Below are 20,045 nucleotides of genomic sequence, written 5' to 3' on the forward strand. Positions count from 1 at the left end.
AATGCAACAAGTTCTCAAAGTCATGTGAAATAATCGTGTTACATTATCGTGATTTCAATACTGACCAAAATAATCGTGATTATGATTTTTTTCAAAATCGAGCAGCCCTACTTCCCAGTCTGTCAGTAAGAGGGCTGTCAAAATTGCTCAAAAATGACGTTCGAATATTCCCTCTAAAAAAACACATATATTCGAACTATTCGAACATCTGTTTGCGCATTTTGTCAATGACGCGCATTATGTCAATAACAGGACAAATTAATACAAAGAGACATAACTACTTGTATAGGTAGTTTATTTAAGTTTAAACCTATTTGACAAAGTATTACCTACACATAAACAAGTAAATCACATAATGGCCAAGACCGCAGACCTCACTCTCGCTCGCAGGCACTCTTTCTCTCTCGCGCCCTCACCCTCTCTGCGCATAACGGTTTAAATGAACAACAATAAACAAATGTTGAGTGCTGATCAAGAGTTTTGTGCAAGCAATTTAAGGTCGCGACTCTTGTCCCAAATATAGCAGGCTTCATTCAGTGATTAAAACAAATATTATTAACATTAAAACAAATATTATTAACATTAATTGAAGTTTTACAGTATATAGAACCGACATTGAACGCTCCGAGCGAGCTGTGCTGTGGTAAACATGGAACTTTTCCTTGACATGAAACGGTAAATAATCAAACCAGTGGAAGCCTGCAGTGCATGAAACTGCTGTATCTAACCTACCTTATTCATGCGATATCTATTCAGTCAGTACAGTAGTCTACACTTTAGTAATGTTTCTGTTTAACGTTAAATAAAATGACCTGTCCCTGATCCCTCAGGCAGCGCGCCCACTCGCAAAGCAGACAGCCGCGCCTCTGCTACCGCGTGCGTGTTTTTCCACATTCGAATATTAATTTTCACCTTCGAAATTCTGTTTTTTAAAACTATTCGAATATACATTCGAATTTAGAATATTCGTTGACAGCCCTAGACAGTAACGCTCTGTTTAGTTCCTGTTTCCATGAAGCCCCTCCTTCTGAAAAGCACACTGTGCTCTGATTGGTCAGCTGGAGCAGTGTGTTGTGATTGGTCGAGTGTGTTTGGGAAATGTCCCGCCCCTTATCATAACCACCAGTTTCAACACACTTCTAACTAACTCAACCAGGCTCCGCCCCTTTATTCTGCATATTAATTATTTAAAAGAGGAATAATGTGACGTGTTTGTTCCCGGAAGAAACTCAAGACTACAATGGAAGCGTTTCAGGGAGTTTAGAAACAGAAACATTACACAGTAAAGAAAGATAAACATGTAAAAAGCACAACAGGTCCTCCTATATATAAATTTATATATATATATATATATATATATATATTTTTTTTTTATGTAATCACAAAAATCCATATAGAAATCCTAACCCTGACCCGATTTCCCACTATAATTGAATTCATGAACTTTTGAAACGGCCAAAACAATCCCCAGTTGAGTGTCTACAGATTGATCTCTCCTCATTCCACATTAAGCCACAAACTTCAGCCCAGTTATCCCTGAGATTTACTGCTCCTGATATTCACCACGCCACATTTACTCACCTGTAGGTCAAAGCTGCTTTGAGGATTTTGTCGTCGCTCTGTTCTTTGGCCAGCGGTCTGAACCTTCTCTAATGCTCCTATGAGAATGAGAACGGGGAATGTAAACACACACACACAGACACACACACACACAGACAGATGTATAGTGATATTTTTCCAGCCCTTTAAGATGCAATCTCACCTCGTATCTCCTCATCTCTCAGCCGGCGAATGGCTGCCCGAATGAGTTTTCTCTCTTCATATACACTGGTGCTTTGCAACTTGAAAGAAAGAAAGAAAGAAAGAAAAATAGAGGGCAAGACACAAAAACGGTAGTTAGGTTGACGTGACTGATATTTAGACCCACACAGAATGTGCACCCACAGAATTCCACAGAAAGAAAATCTTGGTATATTTCCACAGAATTCAAACAATTCAATGCAACTGGTCTCATACAGATTGGATGAAGTGTAGTACTCTCAGCTCTGTTTAACACATTTACCATATTTAAATCATTTCTGCAATTTTTTTTTTTTACCTCAAAGAACAGGGCAGAAAAACGTACAACGTACATAATAAGAAAATACTCCATTATTCCATTTGAATGTCCGGTTTGAGCTTGCCAGTTTTAATAAGGGCTGCCCCCTAATAGTCGACTAGAAGAGGTTTGGTCGATCAACATTTTATTAAAGCGACACCAAAGCACTTTTCCTCTGTGGTCCCCCTACAGGTTGGAAGCAGAATTGCCCATTACCGCTGTCATAAATAATTTAGCCTACCGCAGCCTACCGTCGCACGCTCGCTGTTTATCCAGCACCGGCTTTGGATATAACGATGTCCACAGACAAGGTAGAGTATGTTGCATGATTTTATGAAAGTATGATGTATTGCGACATCAGAAACAAAGAAAAACAAAATAATGACATTATAACGCTTGCCGTAAAGCAAGTCAAATTTGTAGTTTTTTATGTCTCATTCGAACTACAGATCCGCGACCTGATCTGGCAAACTTGCATAGTGCGGTTATAGCCGATACAGGACCGCAAAGCAAATGCAGAAGTGCCTTTCACCCTGTTACGACTTGATGAACCACTGAAACGATTTTGGAAACATTATTTCAAGATACAAAATAATCTTTGGTGTTGCTTTAATCTCAGAAAAAAATCTCCACATGAAGTGGCGAAGTCACACAGTCCGTGACGGACAGATCTTTAACGGAAGAAAATCCAAACATTCGCCTATCATTCATCGACCTCAACTATGGCTTATCACCTGAAACATGTAAGTAGTAGCAACTTTACAAGTTCGTTCAATCTAATGTTAACCCAGCTAAATGTGCGCTATTATTAGGCATATATTCAAGTGTTTGAATGGAGAGCGCATGCTTACTGCATGACATACAGGCAACGGTGCGATCACTTGCACTTAAAATACATTTTTCTGTCATGCAGATTAGAGTAATGTAACTTTTATTTCTGTAAACTCACAATAACAACAAAACAATTTGCTTTAGTAAAATAATGAAAACAGTCAGGATGCGCTTTCTGCTGTCTTGGTCTCAGTCACGTCACAAAACGAACCGAAACTCAGTGTATACTTGCCTCACAGACATGAGAAATATATCTATAGAAAGCTTGAAATGTCTACTTTTATAAATAAACCAATTCAATTGGAAAATAAATATTCTCAGATTATGTAATCCGTATGAAACGTGCATATAGGCAGCTAGGTGCGTCCACTAGCTACTGCGGAGATGACGAGTCAACATCGTGACTTAATCTCTGCAGCCAAAAACACAGAAAACATTATCAATAAATAAATCAATAAAATGTTTAGAATGTCTCCTCCTGTTTTTTCACGACACACTCATAATCATTAGGTTTGCCGGTGCGCTGTGCCAAACTTTATGCGTGCATTTGAGCGCTGATTAGGCCATGTAATATATATATGCTCATTATTATGATTTATGTCTTATTAATAAAAACGTGCGATTAGTCGACTAATCGCTTAAATGAACGACTACTAGTCGACTAGAAAAATCTTTAGTCGAGGGCAGCCCTAGTTTTAATAGACACAGGCGAATCGTTGTTATTTATGAAAGAGATCAAGTGGGTGTTTGAATAGAAAGATCACAATTTTTAACGATTAATCGTGCAGCTCTAATAGAGACCAGACCTCTTGGAACTTTAATCGAATACCCCTGGTATATGCCATCTTACAGGCCAGCATCTAATTAGGGCATTACTGAAAGTAAGAGTTCATTTACATTTCACTGAAAACACCCAATCATACAGAGAACTGTATGCAATTTGCATGTGTTCTTTGACAGCGTTCATAGATTCACAGAATTTATATTTTACTCAATTTCCATTAATTGCTTTCATCAGGAAAAATATACCTTTTATACATAGAACAATAAAACTTTAACCTAAAACAATGGGACTTCATTTGGATTGGGCTCATTGCAGCCTTTTGTTTTACACTAACAAAGAACTTAAAAGTTTTAAACTTAAACTTTACAGAACATTCCATCCAGGGCAAAAACACTTATCAACCATCTCCAGAAACGCCCAGAATGTTGACAGGAACAACACAAGAGAATCATCAACAAACATTTTAACTCTTTACACATAACTCTTTACACATGTCCTTACCAGTCTGGTAAGTTCTTCAATGTCATGTATGGCCTGAATCTTCCCCGATAGCATGTCTAAAGAAGCTGTCAAATCAGGACTGCAAATACAAGCAAACAAGTTCAGATTCAAAATGTAATGCGCAAAACTTTTCATTGGATTTTATACAACATATTTTTGCATTTCAGATTATATTAATAAAATCTCTTCATACCAGCACTGGTTTTCTTTGTCCTCATGTCTGTGCTGGTGGGCACGTCTGAAGCGCTTACTGGTTAGTGCTGCCTCCATTTCTTCAATCTCACAGCGCCGCAGCTCGCGAATCGCTGTCCGGATCAGACGCCGCTCGTCTATATCGATAGTTTTATCGAGCTGGGGAAACAGAGAGCAAGCAAGCTTAAAGTATGTAAAATATTGTTTTGGGGAAGCAGTCAGTGGGGTAAAGCTGTGCCACTTTTTACTTACATTATCCTCTAAACACAGGGATCCGAGATAAAAACAATTATGTTTCAAGATATGCATGCTACAATTTGAATGTTCAAATATATACTGAATACAATTTGAACACTCCTTGAATTAGACTTCATTAATATGAAGACATTTGGAGTAATAATATTAACATAAATGAGCTACGTGTACAAAAAAAAAACTATTTAATGCATTCTATTTCGGTCTTATTTTTGCAGCACATTACTGACATTTTCTTATATCCATTCATATTCAAGCCTTAAAAGGATTAAATAAGAAGAATATTTCAAAAAAGAAAATAATTTTAATTATTAATTTTATTATTCTTTTATTCATTTAATAAATAAATAAACAAATAAATTTATATATATATATATATATATATATATATATATATATATATATATATATATATATATATATATATATATATATATATATATATATATATATATATATATATATATATATATAATAAAATAAAATAAAAAAATAATTTTATTTTTAAAATTAATAATTAATTAGACTACTAAATAGTTTTATGGTAATTAGTGAACATGCATGATGTATATTTTTAGATAAATTTGTTTTGACAATTTATTTTACTTGCCTTGTATAAATACTTTGCAAAAATTATTAAAAAGTATCACACATTTGTAGTTTGTCCTTTTAACTAATATATATATAATATATATATATATATATATATATATATATATATATATATATATATCACACACACATATTATACCGGTATACACATTCACATGACAAACATTGTGCAGAGTGGCCTAGGGTGACGCATTTACCCACCGACACATCTTACCCCACTCTCTCTAAATACCTAGAATATCAAAATCAACAGCTGCCGGTAGATCATTTTCCTATTTAGCACCAAAACTTTGTCCAGGAAGCAGACACACTCTGTCAGTTCAAATCTAGACTAAAAACACATCTCTTTGGCCTAGCATACACATAACACATTATAGACCTCCATAATTCAATGTTAGGCTGCATAGATTAGGTCAGACAGAACCGGGAACACTTCCACGGGAACAAATCAATCAATCAAAACTAACTTTAGCTGGACAATAACTTTATCCTAGAGCTGCTGTAAAGCCTAAACAAACTCTGCTACTGTAATTTCCTATTATCACAGTAAAGCTGCTTTGAAACAATCTACACTCACCTAAAGGATTATTAGGAACACCATACTAATACTGTGTTTGACCCCCTTTCGCCTTCAGAACTGCCTTAATTCTACGTGGCATTGATTCAACAAGGTGCTGAAAGCATTCTTTAGAAATGTTGGCCCATATTGATAGGATAGCATCTTGCAGTTGTTGGAGATTTGTGGGATGCACATCCAGGGCACGAAGCTCCCGTTCCACCACATCCCAAAGATGCTCTATTGGGTTGAGATCTGGTGACTGTGGGGGCCATTTTAGTACAGTGAACTCATTGTCATGTTCAAGAAATCAATTTGAAATGATTCGAGCTTTGTGACATGGTGCATTATCCTGCTGGAAGTAGCCATCAGAGGATGGGTACATGGTAGTCATAAAGGGATGGACATGGTCAGAAACAATGCTCAGGTAGGCCGTGGCATTTAAACGATGCCCAATTGGCACTAAGGGGCCTAAAGTGTGCCAAGAAAACATCCCCCACACCATTACACCACCACCACCACCAGCCTGCACAGTGGTAACAAGGCATGATGGATCCATGTTCTCATTCTGTTTACGCCAAATTCTGACTCTACCATCTGAATGTCTCAACAGAAATCGAGACTCATCAGACCAGGTAACATTTTTCCAGTCTTCAACTGTCCAATTTTGGTGAGCTTGTGCAAATTGTAGCCTCTTTTTCTGGACTGCCGCATACTGGATGTTTTTCCCTTTTCACACCATTCTTTGTAAACCCTAGAAATGGTTGTGCGTGAAAATCCCAGTAACTGAACAGACTGTGAAATACTCAGACCGGCCCGTCTGGCACCAACAACCATGCCACGCTCAAAATTGCTTAAATCACCTTTCTTTCCCATTCTGACATTCAGTTTGGAGTTCAGGAGATTGTCTTGACCAGGACCACACCCCTAAATGCATTGAAGCAACTGCCATGTGATTGGTTGATTAGATAATTGCATTAATGAGAAATTGAACAGGTGTTCCTAATAATCCTTTAGGTGAGTGTATATTGTTAAAAGCGCTATATAAATGAAGGTGACTTGACTAATTGAGGACATGACCTGGAATGTCCAGATAAAGACACAAAAGCAGGTCATCTGTACAGCAGGTGAATAATAAGGGCTCTGTATTCACTCTAGAGCAACGTCATCCAATCAGTATAATCTGTGAATGCTCTACAACAGAGGCATATTTGCAGAATAAAATGTTGGAAACATGCACGCTGCTGTTCTCAAATTATTCCAGTGCCAATTGTTTTTTCTCTTCAGTTTGTTTCGATTTGGCACATGTAAAATAGCTTGTCATGTGCTAGATAATCTTTACCCATATTAATGATGTCACAGGGAGGACATTTTCACACCGGTATTACCGCTAACATTGGGTTGGGCATCTTTTCACTTTCGCTTTTAAGTTGAGTTCAGTAAGGATGCATGTACCATTGCAGACACTGCTATAGCGTGAAGTTGCTACTATAATTGGAGAGCTCCACCAGTGCTTTGCAGTATTAACGATTTTAAGATTATAAGATTGATTGATCGATCGTTAATTTGAATGAAAATCGATTATTAATATTCCTGTAACTTGACATCCCTTACTGTCTGCGTGTGGTTAGGATGTTACTGTATATCTGGTCAAAAAAAAAGTCACTAGTAGAGAGCTCGTGGAGTGTAAATGGCAATGGTTTATCATCAGTAGGAAACAAGTGTGTTGGGTGGATATGACTTCCTATGTCTTATCAATACGTCCATATTAAACGCCTTTTGTGAAGAATGACAATGATTTTGAGTGACAAATATTTTGTGAACACTTCATAATTTAAACAAACAGAACCATATTAAATCAACATTAAATAATCTACTATTAAACTTATGTGGTCATATTAAACATTTAACTACTTTAATATTAAGTGGTCATAGTCATTAGTTTAGATTGAGAGGCAAGCTAGAATTTAATAACCTAAAGTAATCTTAAGAGTAAAAACTTAAAAGCGTAATTTCATACATTTTTCAGTTAATGAAAATGCAAGTTGTTTTCTCTCATTGTGTTCCCTTAGTTTGAAATTACATGAGGGTGTATATTCTACATTCTGTCATTACGCTATTACATCCATCACAGTTAATTATGTAACAGAGTCTGAAAAATAAGCTTGTTAGCATTGATGCCAAAAGTATTGTGACCATAGCACAGAAAGTCCCTGTCTTAATCATCTCTGAGCTTTAGTGAATCAAGTCTGATTTTCTCTATTGAAAAATAGGTTGGTGTAGGAAGGTATACCATCGTTCTTGTCTCTCATTTTCATTTCTTTCAATATTTTACCAAGTTGGAAGGAAAGGTGATGATGACGGCATGGAGAAACAGATGCAGAAGCAGCTGTTCGGCAGTTCAGCAGCAGCGCACAAACATTCATGACACTTGCTTTTGGTATTGCTAAAGCATACGCGCTGCAGAATTATACCGAGTGTTCACTAATTATGAAAACAGATGGAAACGCAGAATATCATCCAAGGATGAGCGCATTCACATCTGGTATTAACAGTCCTCTCAGGTGGTCCCATTACAAGTGAACAGTGGCAGCTACAGGTGTAATCGCCATCCAACATGTCTTGGAGATGACCAGCATGATCCAGTCACTCAAAGCTAAGCATTTGGCCAAAATGTTCATAAAAAAGAATTGGAAAAAAAATCCAGGTCCAGGCACTCAGTAGGATGCAAAAGTTAAGAAGCCTTTATTGTTTTAGAGGGCTAAAGCATTAAAACACCAACGCGTATCGGCCCACTGGCCTTCATCAGGGTGTTGGTGTTTATTTGGCCAAAATGCTTGGATATCACTGATGCCGGGTTCACACTGCACGATATCAGCCCCGATTGTGGCACGATCGCAAGAATCAATCGTTTCATCTCGTATAGTGTGTCTTAGTGGACGACAACCGACGCAATGTCTCGACAGAAAGACTAGCATGTTTAATGTTGTTTCGGTCCTCCACAGTGAGTTCAGTGACGAGTTCGGTGACGTTGACCAATAGGAGCACAGAAGCTCTTCTGTACACAGCTCTCAAACATGGCGAAACGAGAGAGAGACGATGGTATTGGTGCTGCTAGGTGGAATTATGCAATAGAGGACAGGATCGTGGAGCTATGCCAACAATACTCCTGCCTAGGGCTGGGCGATAAAACGGTATCAGTATTTATCGACGGTACACCACTGTCGGTAACGATATAAAAAATGTTCGATATACAGTACTGTGCAAAAGTCTTAGGTATGTTGATGGCCCCCCCACTCTTAAAAATGGTTAAGTCAGTTATTTATATCTTTTGCTGTAGTGTGTCAGTAGGAAATATCAGGTTACATTTACAAACATTGTTTTTGCCATTAATTGTAATAATCCAGTGAGATTTGTGTATGCACAAGGAGTCTGACAACAGCCGGTATGATCTGATCTCACCATCATCGAGTCCGTCTGTGATTACATGAAGAAACAGAAGAAACTGAGACAGACTAAATCCAGAAGAACTGCGGGGGCCGGTTTCACAAAGCTATTTTAGACCGGTCTATAGTGTTAGAAAAGTCACAAATTTGCTCATAGACTAGTCTAAAGCAAGTTAGACTGTTTCACAAAAATAAAGACTGACTTAATTTATTTAGACCAAAAAAATTAGATCCAGGCTAAGACTCTATGTTACCTTGGCAACCAGCAGTAACATTCAGTTACATTACAAACAGCCAAAAGTTTGGATGGAAAATGGATCATAATTTAAACATTTCTTCTTGATACTACATTCTCTGCTAAATTTCCCAAGTAAAATGTCCTTGTAACTGTTATACTCCTCCAACAAACACATATTTTCGGCTGGGGTAGCAGCTAAACTGCACTGAGCAGTTGAATGCGCTTAAAATGTTACTCGAAACGCCATGTTTTTTGTTTTGAAAAGTGTCTTATTTTACCCAGAATGCATTGCAGTGTAGTCCTACTTAAGATATTCAGAGTCTTTAGTGCTTTGTGCAACGGTCTGATTTAGATGTATATCTGAAGTCTGACTATCTACTATAGCTAAGCCATAGTCAAAGTCTATCTTTGTGAAACCGGCCCCGGGAATGTCTCCGAGATGCTTGAAGAAACCTTCCTGCAAAGCTACAGTACTGTGAAAAGCACTGGCACGTGTGTAAAAATGCTGTAAAGTGAGAATGCTTTCAAAAATAAAATCACAAATTGAATTTATGATTTAACTTCTATTAACTAATTCAAATCAATATGGTGTAACGACCCTTTGTGTTTAAAACGGCTTTTGTCCAGGTACACTTGCGCATAGTTCTTCAGGAAGCTTTGCAGGAAGGTTTCTTCAAGCGTCTCGGAGACGTTCCCACAGTTCTTCTGGATTTAGTCTGTCTCAGTTTCTTCTGTTTCTTCATGTAATCACAGACGGACTCGATGATGGTGAGATCAGATCATACCGGCTGTTGTCAGACTCCTTGTGCATACACAAATCTCACTGGATTATTACAATTAATGGCAAAAAGAATGTTTGTAAATGTAAACTGATATTTCCTACTGACACACTACAGCAAAAGATATAAATAACTGACTTAAAACCAAATTAACATACCCCACAATATATTTAGGGTCATTTTCAGGGTCAGAGATCAAAGAACACAAAATCACATTTACAAAGTACTAGCTAGGCTGGAGCAATTAGAAAATCCGAGGAAAAAATTAATTGCTGGACACCAATTTTATGCCATCATAAATACTGGCTCAAATAAACAAAGATTTGCTACTGAAAAATAACAACTACAAGAAGGGCTGATAATATATGGTGCATGGATACATTGTTATATCTATGGATACATTGTTATATCTATGGATACATTGTCTATATATTATTACAAAAAGAATAAAACGATTACCTAAGCAATTCCATCGACAAAAACAATGTTTCTGTGGAGTTTTATTTTCTTTGCAGCTAAAAAAAAAATTGCAGAGTTCACTAGCACTGATGTTAAAGACAAAAAATATCAGAAGTTTGGGGTGGGACAACCTGTTTGCCTGAACAATGGAAGACGGGGCACAGTGAGCTAGAAGGTTTGGGAAACTACCCGCTAAACCAAACCATTGGTCCCCATGAGCAGACTGTTCAGAAATGTGTTCATCGAACGGATCTTAGAAATCATATCCTGACTTTCCTGGCCGATACTTCCCATTCTGTTCCCGCAATCTTATTCCAACTTCCTGCATGATCTCATCCAGCACCTGAGCAGTCACAGGCAGCAGATGTCAAGTCACATGACAACATCAATCAAATAAACACTTGCTAAAATAAACCTTGCTAAATTAACATACCTAAGACTTTTGCACAGTACTGTAAATCGGAAAAAATTTATATCGTTACCGATCGTTACCGTTCATCCTTCAAATATATTACCCCCATTTATAAAACTAAAAGTTTCAAGATGTAGGGAAAACTCTTTTTAAACTTGTTTAAAATAATTTCTCTTTTAATAATTATATTTTTTTTAAATCAAGGAAATTTCTTTGCCATTTCTTTCTTTTTGCTGTATCGAAAATGTACCTAACCGTGACACCACTTTTGTGAACCGCTGCACCCCTACTGATTACAGATGTTGATCTACCCGAAAGTTTGCCTTGATTCTTCTACATTTACACTTTTACATTGCACACATTTTGTAACATTTTATTTAAGTTCAAGAGTTTCTTTAACGCTTACTTTTTTATCTTAATATAAGACATAAAGAAGATATTTTTGTTTACATTTTATTTTTGACTGCTAAAACTAAAATAATTTGTCGTTTGCCTTAATGTGGATAAATAAAATAAAAAACAGTGGTTTAAATTCAAACTTTTCTACTTTTTTCTACTAAAAAATGTCAATAATTATCGATACCGAATGATATGAAATATTATATCGTGATAATTTTTTTAGCTATATCGCACTTGCCTACTCCTGCCGTTATGATGTTTCCTCGAGGGACTACCATGACAGAGTGACAAAAGAAAAATGCTACAAAATTTATTTTGACAGCACCATGTGGAAAAGAGTCTATCAATATTAACTGCTTAAGTGTTATATAATCCAATAATTCCAGAGTTTCACTTCTTTTGGAAAAACTTTGTCCCTGGGAAATGAAGGTAAGACTGATGGAAACTTTCAATTTTCCATCGATCTTGGTGATGGAAATAGATGCAAAAAGCAGTGAGAGTGAGAGTGAAAGTGAGAGAGAGAGAGAGAGAGAGAGAGAGAGAGAGAGAGAGAGAGAGAGAGAGAGAGAGAGAGAGAGAGAGAGAGAGAGAGAGAGAGAGAGAGAGAGAGAGAGAGAGAGAGAGAGAGAGAGAGAGAGAGAGAGAGAGAGAGAGAGAGAGAGAGAGAGAGAGAGAGAGAGAGAGAGAGAGAGAGAGAGAGAGAGAGAGAGAGAGAGAGAGAGAGAGAGAGAGAGAGAGAGAGAGAGAGAGAGAGAGATGTGAATCAGCAGTTCATTCCAGGCTCAGAGTGAGTATGCCCATATAAGGACACAGGCCTCGTAACTCCGCCTCTGGACTGTGATGCGGGCAAAATGAGAGCGGTGAAGGGCAAAGAAGGAGAGCTAGATAATGAGAGTATCAGTGACACACATTCAGGAAGATGAGCAATGACCTGGAACACTAACTATCTCAATGAGACCCTACATAAACATTTCTATTTCCTAGACGTTACTTCCTTAAAACATTCCAAAGGAAATTCAAGTTCATTTAGGTTATTCAAACAGTCCTGATAGAGTGTTTTAGGTATTCAGGTAGTCATCAAATGTGGGATTATCTTTTCCAATGCAAAATTCTGAAAATATACTTAATGCCCCCTTTTACATTTGAGGTAAAAGAAGCTTTTCGAAGCACATTTTGGGAACAGAAGGGCTGTTTCCATGTAAAATCCTCAACCAAAACAAGGTTTAAGTCATCTTGAAACTTTATTTATAAACAGTTTGGATCACTTGACCTACAATAGGGCTGAAAATAACTTTTTTTTTTTTTTTTTTTTTTACTGACCAGTAGTTTAAAATTTTGATGATAAGTCAACTATGTAGGTGACTAATCATAAGTATCTATTTAAAACTGATTTGATTGGTGGATTTAGGGTAATTTTCAGGGTCAGAGATCAAAGAACACAAAATCACATTTACAAAGTACTAGCTAGGCTGCAGCAATGAGAAAATCCGAGGAAAAAATTAATTGCTGGACACCAATTTTATGCCATCATAAATACTGGCTCAAATAAACAAAGATTTGCTACTGAAAAATAACAACTACAAGAAGGGCTGATAATATATGGTGCATGGATACATTGTTATATCTATGGATACATTGTCTATATATTATTACAAAAAGAATAAAACGATTACCTAAGGCAATTCCATCGACAAAAATTATGTTTCTGTGGAGTTTTATTTTCTTTGCAGCTAAAAAAAAAATTGCAGAGTTCACTAGCACTGATGTTAAAGACTCAAAATATCAGAAGTTTGGGGTGGGACAACCTGTTTGCCTGAACAATGGAAGACGGGGCACAGTGAGCTAGAAGGTTTGGGAAACTACCCGCTAAACCAAACCATTGGTCCCCATGAGCAGACTGTTCAGAAATGTGTTCATCGAACATATCATAGAAATCATATCCTGACTTTCCTGGCCGATACTTCCCATTCTGTTCCCGCAATCTTATTCCAACTTCCTGCATGATCTCATCCAGCACCTGAGCAGTCACAGGCAGCAGATGTCAAGTCACATGACAACATCAATCAAATAAACACTTGCTAAACCCGATGCTCTGCTATCCACCACAGTCAGGATGTGAAAAAGACAGATCCTCACTGATCAGAGTGTTCTTTCCAGAGGTCTGTTCAGCCAAAGCCATTTGATTTTAATAAGTGACAGTGACTGATGGCGAAGTGACGTGGGTTTTTCCCTACGGCAGAGTTTAAAAGGCTAGTTCACTCAAAAATGAAAACTCTGTCATCAATTACTCATCCTTATGTGTGGTTCTTCATTTAAAACCTATAAGACTTTTGTTCAACTTTAAAATAACTTAAGATCTTTTTAATAAAACCTGAGATTTATGTCCCTATTGAAAGTATACCAAACCAAAACTTTGGCACATCAAAAAGTTCATAAAGAGACAATAAATCTCATTCATGAGTATTGAGTGGTTTCATCCAATTCTTCTGAAGAGACATGATCGCTGTACATGATGAACAGACAAACATTGTTCAACACACAATCCACAGAGAGCACATAAAATATGTTACCCTGTTGAAAATCAAGCATTTAAAGTTGTTTATATGTCTATGTGGTGTTTTTAATATGCTTTAAAACAAAGCATATGTGTATATTCATAAGTCGACAGCATTGCTGAGTATTTTCTCCTTAAAACTGCAGTGAACCAAAGACAGTCTCAAAAACACGCTTTGAAATCGCTGGTGTTTCTGACGTCACAAACTACCTTGTAACCAATCAGATCAACGTGTGATCGTCAACCAGTGGACCTCTGAGCTGAGTGAGTGAGTGGAGGCGGGGCTCATTTGCATATTCATAGAACCGCGTATACTAAACGAGGCAAGGGTGTAGAGTCACATTCAAGATATTTTAAGGCATAAAGACAAAATTTACAAGGAAAAAAACGTTTAAATGTGTCATTTCGGTGATCAGATGAGTTTAAGGGATAAAATTATTGACAGCCATATTAAGCTCAGCCAAACTTTTTGAAGCATCAGAGTTTTGGTTGTGTGGACTTTTAAATGACATGAGGATGAGTAAATTAATAGAATTTTAAAAAAAATTGTGTGAACAAACCCTTTCAATTTACACAAATGGGCTACACCAATTCATAGCCAAAGAAAATGTGTGCCAACTGTGACATCAGGGCATCCACTACTACGGCTTACAAATATTCTTGGCGACCTCCAGCGATGAGATCGTTGTCAGTCTGCACAGGGCATGACTTACACATAACAATGACAGAAATAAAGCCTATATTTAGACTTTACTAATCTGATGGACTCCTACATTTTTGCATTATGGAGATTGATGTTAATTTTACTGCTTTGGTAAAAAAAAAAAATAGCAAATGTAAAGGTCACTGAAAAAAAAGAAAGAAAAAAGATTGACACTACAGTTTATCCGACTTGAATGACAATTCTGTTTAACCTCCAAGATTATCTAAATAAACAGAAACCGTTTATATAATCCTCTGGGATGTTATCAGGAAATGCCTTCATCCAAGTTTAAGAGAACAACTATCAAGGCAAATAAACACATCTAATGAAAAACTAATTGAAACTTCACAATCTTGAACAAAATGCTCCTTTTATTTCGTGTTTATACTGTACACAAATTGTGCACGTGTTTCTCTAACAACTAAAAATAAAATCCCAATAGTCAACAAGTTAGTTGGAGAAACCTCAACATTTTCCACTACCCATGAGGGTCTGTGACACTTCTGACCTCTGAGGAATCGTGTCTCGATGACATCCAAACATTCAGAAGAGAGGAGAGTGGAAAATATTTGAAGGGGGAGATTTGGGGGTAGTGTTGAGTTATTTGAAGGACAATAGAGGCAATCTACTTTCTATAGCCCTATTCGGACGGGACTAGTTTAACATGGAGAGGTGGGGTAAAGTAATTATTGCCAGAGCTTTTCTGTGATTTTGGTCCCATCCGAATGTGCATCTCAGTAATCATTACGGACAATGTCAGTAAAAATTAGGGCTGGGTATTGACACAAATTATACAAAATAATATGGTGCATATATTTAGCAAAATGCTCCTCTCTAGAGTTAATTTTTCTATCTGACTAACGAGTTTATGGTCACTGGATATGGTTCATCAGAGGTAAATGTGACTTACATGACATTGTTTACAAGCTGTCATCCTTATGCATCGCTTTCTGACAGGACTTTTACGGGCTTTTCCCAAATCACTGAAGTGACGTCGACGTCCGGGTTAGCGGTAGCATGAGCCGTCAGGCAAGTGTTATTTAAATAAACTCCTGATGTACTTACAAACTTTCCAATGCCTCGTTTTATGAGTACAGAACCTATTTGTTACTGTAGAAGTTTGGTGCCATTCTGGGCATTATTAGTGCGGTAATTTATGAGATACAACCTTGGATCCATTAGCGCCTGCACTAAACCATTCGGCTGATATCTCTAAATAAGCTCTAACTTTAATAATGTTCGCCCAAGGGGAAAAAGGCTTCTGGGGGGGGGGAGATGGTGTTTGGCTCGAGGTCATGGTGCAAAGGACCCTAGGTTGATTTTACTCCAAACCATCCCTTTAAGAGGAGCGGTGAGTGGTTTAACATTCAACATACACGTCCTATTTACATTCCACCAACTTAAAGGGATATTCCACCCAAAAATGGAAATTCTGTCATGTGATCACCCTCAAATTGTTCCAAACCTGTATAAGTTTCTTTCTTCCAAACATGGGTAACCAAACAGTTGATGGTCCCCACTGACTTCCATGGTATGGAAAACTAAATTAAATGAAAGGTTACCCTGTTTGGAAGAAAGGAACTTATACAGGTTTGGAACAACTTGAGGGTGATCACATGACAGAATTTCCATTTTTGGGTGGACTATCCCTTTAAAACAGACTGACTGTTCACATTAATAACACAGATAAGAGCACTTGGTCAAAATGCCCATTTTACTATTCACATGTTATTAGAGCAATAGATATTCATATCACATTTGTTCCCATACACTTACACGTCCTATCAATCAGACAGCCCTAGAGCTCTATTGAATTAAATTATTGACTTGATACCAAACTACTTGCATTGACATCCCTATTTTACAAAGTTTCTATCAGGTCGAGGCTGGTCATTTTTGGATGATATTTGGCATATATGCACTAAAAGCTGGAGGAGCCTAGGTTGACCTTGTAGACCATTTTGTTGCAGCTGGCAGCCCACCAAGATGGACAAGCATAAGTTAACTAGCCTAACTGCCTCATGTTGGCATGACCTAATTTTTTAAACATAAATACCCATAGAGAAATAAGGGTGGGAAAAAACGGATAGTATTTATTTTTCCCTATTGCTCTGAATGCAGGTTTTGTGCTTTGTGTTACTGTTATGAGTCCAAAACACTCATTGCATTGACGGTTTAACCCATGCCTTACAATTTAGCTTTATGAAGCTCGTGACTCAAATCACAGAATTGATTATTCAGTTATTTAGGAATTCCTGATCTTCGGGAATTTTTTATTAGGAACAATCCTGAAAAGTTGTCACATTGTCACAAGTAATTTAACAATTTTTTTGTTCTTGTTGTTGTTGTAATAGACACACATCCAAGGCAATTTGGTCTGTGAAACACCTGAAGCACTTTCCAAAGTACTAATTAACAAACCTCTCATATAGATTTTAATCTGCATTCAAATTAAAACTGCTTGAATGTGCAGTGGCATGTTTAGTTAACCTCTTTCTTATATTCTTGAGTCCCTTTTTGATCTACATTACCAATTTGTAGACTTGGATTTGCAAAATTTGGATTAATTGCATCATGTAAATGTCTCTCTAGTGTCGGATATTGGCATAGGCGACACAGGCAGTTGTCTAACACTGCTCCCACATTCCCATTCCCATCTTTTCACACAACTGTTCAACCCACTACTTTCATTGGAAATGATTTGTTCGCTTCCAAGAACCTCATATCTCGCCTAGGGCACCATGTTAGTCAGGACCGCCACTGAACCGACTCAACAGAAACCAGTCAGATCATGTCATCTTTTTCAAGACTCAAGTAAAACTGTACATTGTAGGTGTTGCTGTGGTACAGATTTCATTATTTGCTTAGGGGTAAAAAGAATTTGAAATATGCAAGCTGTGGTATACTATTAGCAAACATCTCGAGTTGACGACACCCACACAACTGTGAGTGACGTTTAGATGAACATGGATTCATTAAATTTGATTCATTAAATAACAATTAAATGTTAACAATTAACTTCATTAAATAACAAATGGATTCATTGAATTGGATTCATTAAATAACAAAATCAGAAACAATCTCCAAACAAACTTTGTTTTGGCCTGATTTTGTTCAAAATACTACTACTTAGTTCATACTGCGAGTACGCTTGATAAGGGTCTTAATGTAAATAGTGCAGTTTTGTATGCGTTTAGCTGACTAATTCATCCCAAACATTTAGGACTTTATCCTGACAGCCATCCACCTGGATGCATGATTGACGTTTGTTTACTGTCTCCTGCTGCTTCACACCTCATGTGTTTGTTTGGTTCTTTTTCGTCAGTCTCATATTGCACACACTGACTCAAGCTGTGTTATGTGCGACTACTTGTTGGACATTTCATTTTTCCACTCATACTCTGTTTAGACTATCTGGTGGATCACACACGTGCTGATCTGTGCCATCACTCTAGACTGCGCTGCTGACTCATGCTCTGTTGTTATGTTCTGTCTGTAGTATATAAATTGTGTACGTTCAGTACAGGGTTAGTTCACCAAAAACTTTAAATTCTGTCATCAATTACTCATCCTCATGTCATTGCAAACCCGTACGACTCGTTCATCTTCTGAACACAAATGAAGATCTTTTTCATTTCTGTCCCTCCATTGACAGCTACGCAACTACCACTTTGATGCTTCAAAAAGATCGTAAAACTACACGAATCAAGCGGTTTAGTCCAAATTTTTTGAAGAGACACGATCACTTTACATGATGAACAGATTGAATATAGGCTTTTATTCACACATAAACATTCATCAACTATGAGGTTTGTTCTTGTGCGTCTAGCAATTTCGGTTGAGCTTCTGTTAATGTTCGCTTATCTATGTTTATATGTGAATAAAAGCCTAAATTCAATCTGTTCATCATATAAATCGAGTCTCTTTAGAAGACTAGGACTAAACCACTTAATTCATATGGATTAGTTTTACAATCTCTTTATGAAAGTTTTGAAGCGTCAAAGTGGTAGTTGCGTAGCTGTCAATGGAGGGACAGAAAGCTCTCAGATTTCATCAAAAAGATCTTCATTTGTGTGTCGAAGATGAACGAAAGTCTTGAGGGTGAGTAAATGATGACAGTTTTCATTTCTGAGTGAACTAACCACAATCATCTCTATGATATGAATGGTCATAAAGTGGCTATTTACTAAAACAGCTTTTTTTTCTACACTGATGTCTCACATCTCATGTGACTGAGCATTTTAATCATATTTCTCAAATGTGCTGTTAACATCTTTATTTCAGAATGTACCTTTTATTTATTTATCTATTAGAATCATGTCATGTCTGCAAACTAGAAATGCTTTTACATAAAACCTGACTGATACCGAAATCATTTGGTATTTCTAGATTTTAAATCTGCTTTTTTGCAAGTCTGTTTTTCAATATAAATATCCCAAATAAATTCAAAATTTCGTGAATTCAAATTTTTTATAATAATAAATAAATAAAAACATAGAGAAGATGGACAAACGTTTATGAAATTTTAGATTTTGGCATTGGAAATAAATAAATTATTATAGGCAACAGCATAATCATCATCATCGTTGTTACTGTTAAGGTTTAACGTTAACTATAAGAAAATTTTCAAATGGACCTCGTTAATTTTTAACCACTTTACAACATGGCACGTGCTAGAGTTCGAATATTGTTTACACGAGCAGTTTTATCAAACGGATGTGAACACTAGATAAAGCAAATGCCATTGTTTTTAGCATTATTAATATTAAAGAACCCGGTCCAAAACCAAAGTGACGCTAAAGCTAATCTGTTATACCTAAAGAAAAGTGACATTTGTGGAGCTGAACTCACCAGATTGCGGAGCGAGGACTCATCCATGCTGGAGTATCTCTTCTCTGACATCTTCTCCGACGTTTTATTATCGCTTTGAATGGCTAGTTCATTCGGTACGAGAGTAAAACACTTGTTAAATAAACCGTCATATACACATAATAGAAAGGCTCACTATGAATACATTAAAAAAAAGAGTATGTCTCGGTTCGGATGCTTTGTGAGAGGCTCTCTAAAATAACCCGAACAACACGTCTGTGCTACAGCCTAAAGAAAAAAGCCTAAAAATTATCAAATATCCTCGCTATTTAACGGCAGCCGTTTCACGGTTCACAGACAGTCAGTCAGACTACATGCCTTCGGAGTCACAAGCGGTGAGTGATTTGAGTTGAAGCC

The 20,045-nt window shown here is 37.0% G+C and overlaps 1 protein-coding gene across 4 annotated transcripts in view; it reads right to left on the bottom strand.

The window, feature by feature from the left end:
• Window positions 1-20,045, bottom strand: part of smtnb (smoothelin b) — a 71,967-nt gene extending 51,922 nt beyond the window's left edge. For 2 of the 4 annotated variants that reach the window (XM_081366556.1, XM_081366554.1), the window contains exons 1-5: window positions 19,671-20,002; window positions 4,408-4,565; window positions 4,215-4,293; window positions 1,763-1,841; window positions 1,582-1,658 (exon numbers count right to left, since the gene is read on the bottom strand). In XM_081366556.1, coding sequence (XP_081222682.1) covers window positions 1,582-1,658; window positions 1,763-1,841; window positions 4,215-4,293; window positions 4,408-4,565; window positions 19,671-19,721 — 444 coding nt within the window. In that variant the 5' untranslated portion in view covers window positions 19,722-20,002. Of the gene's footprint in view, window positions 1-1,581; window positions 1,659-1,762; window positions 1,842-4,214; window positions 4,294-4,407; window positions 4,566-19,670 lie in introns of all 4 variants that reach the window. The other 2 variants (XM_081366557.1, XM_081366555.1) reach the window with 2 other exon arrangements.

This window comes from Scardinius erythrophthalmus (assembly GCF_964197995.2).
Source record: "Scardinius erythrophthalmus genome assembly, chromosome: 5".
Classification (NCBI taxonomy): domain Eukaryota; kingdom Metazoa; phylum Chordata; class Actinopteri; order Cypriniformes; family Leuciscidae; genus Scardinius; species Scardinius erythrophthalmus.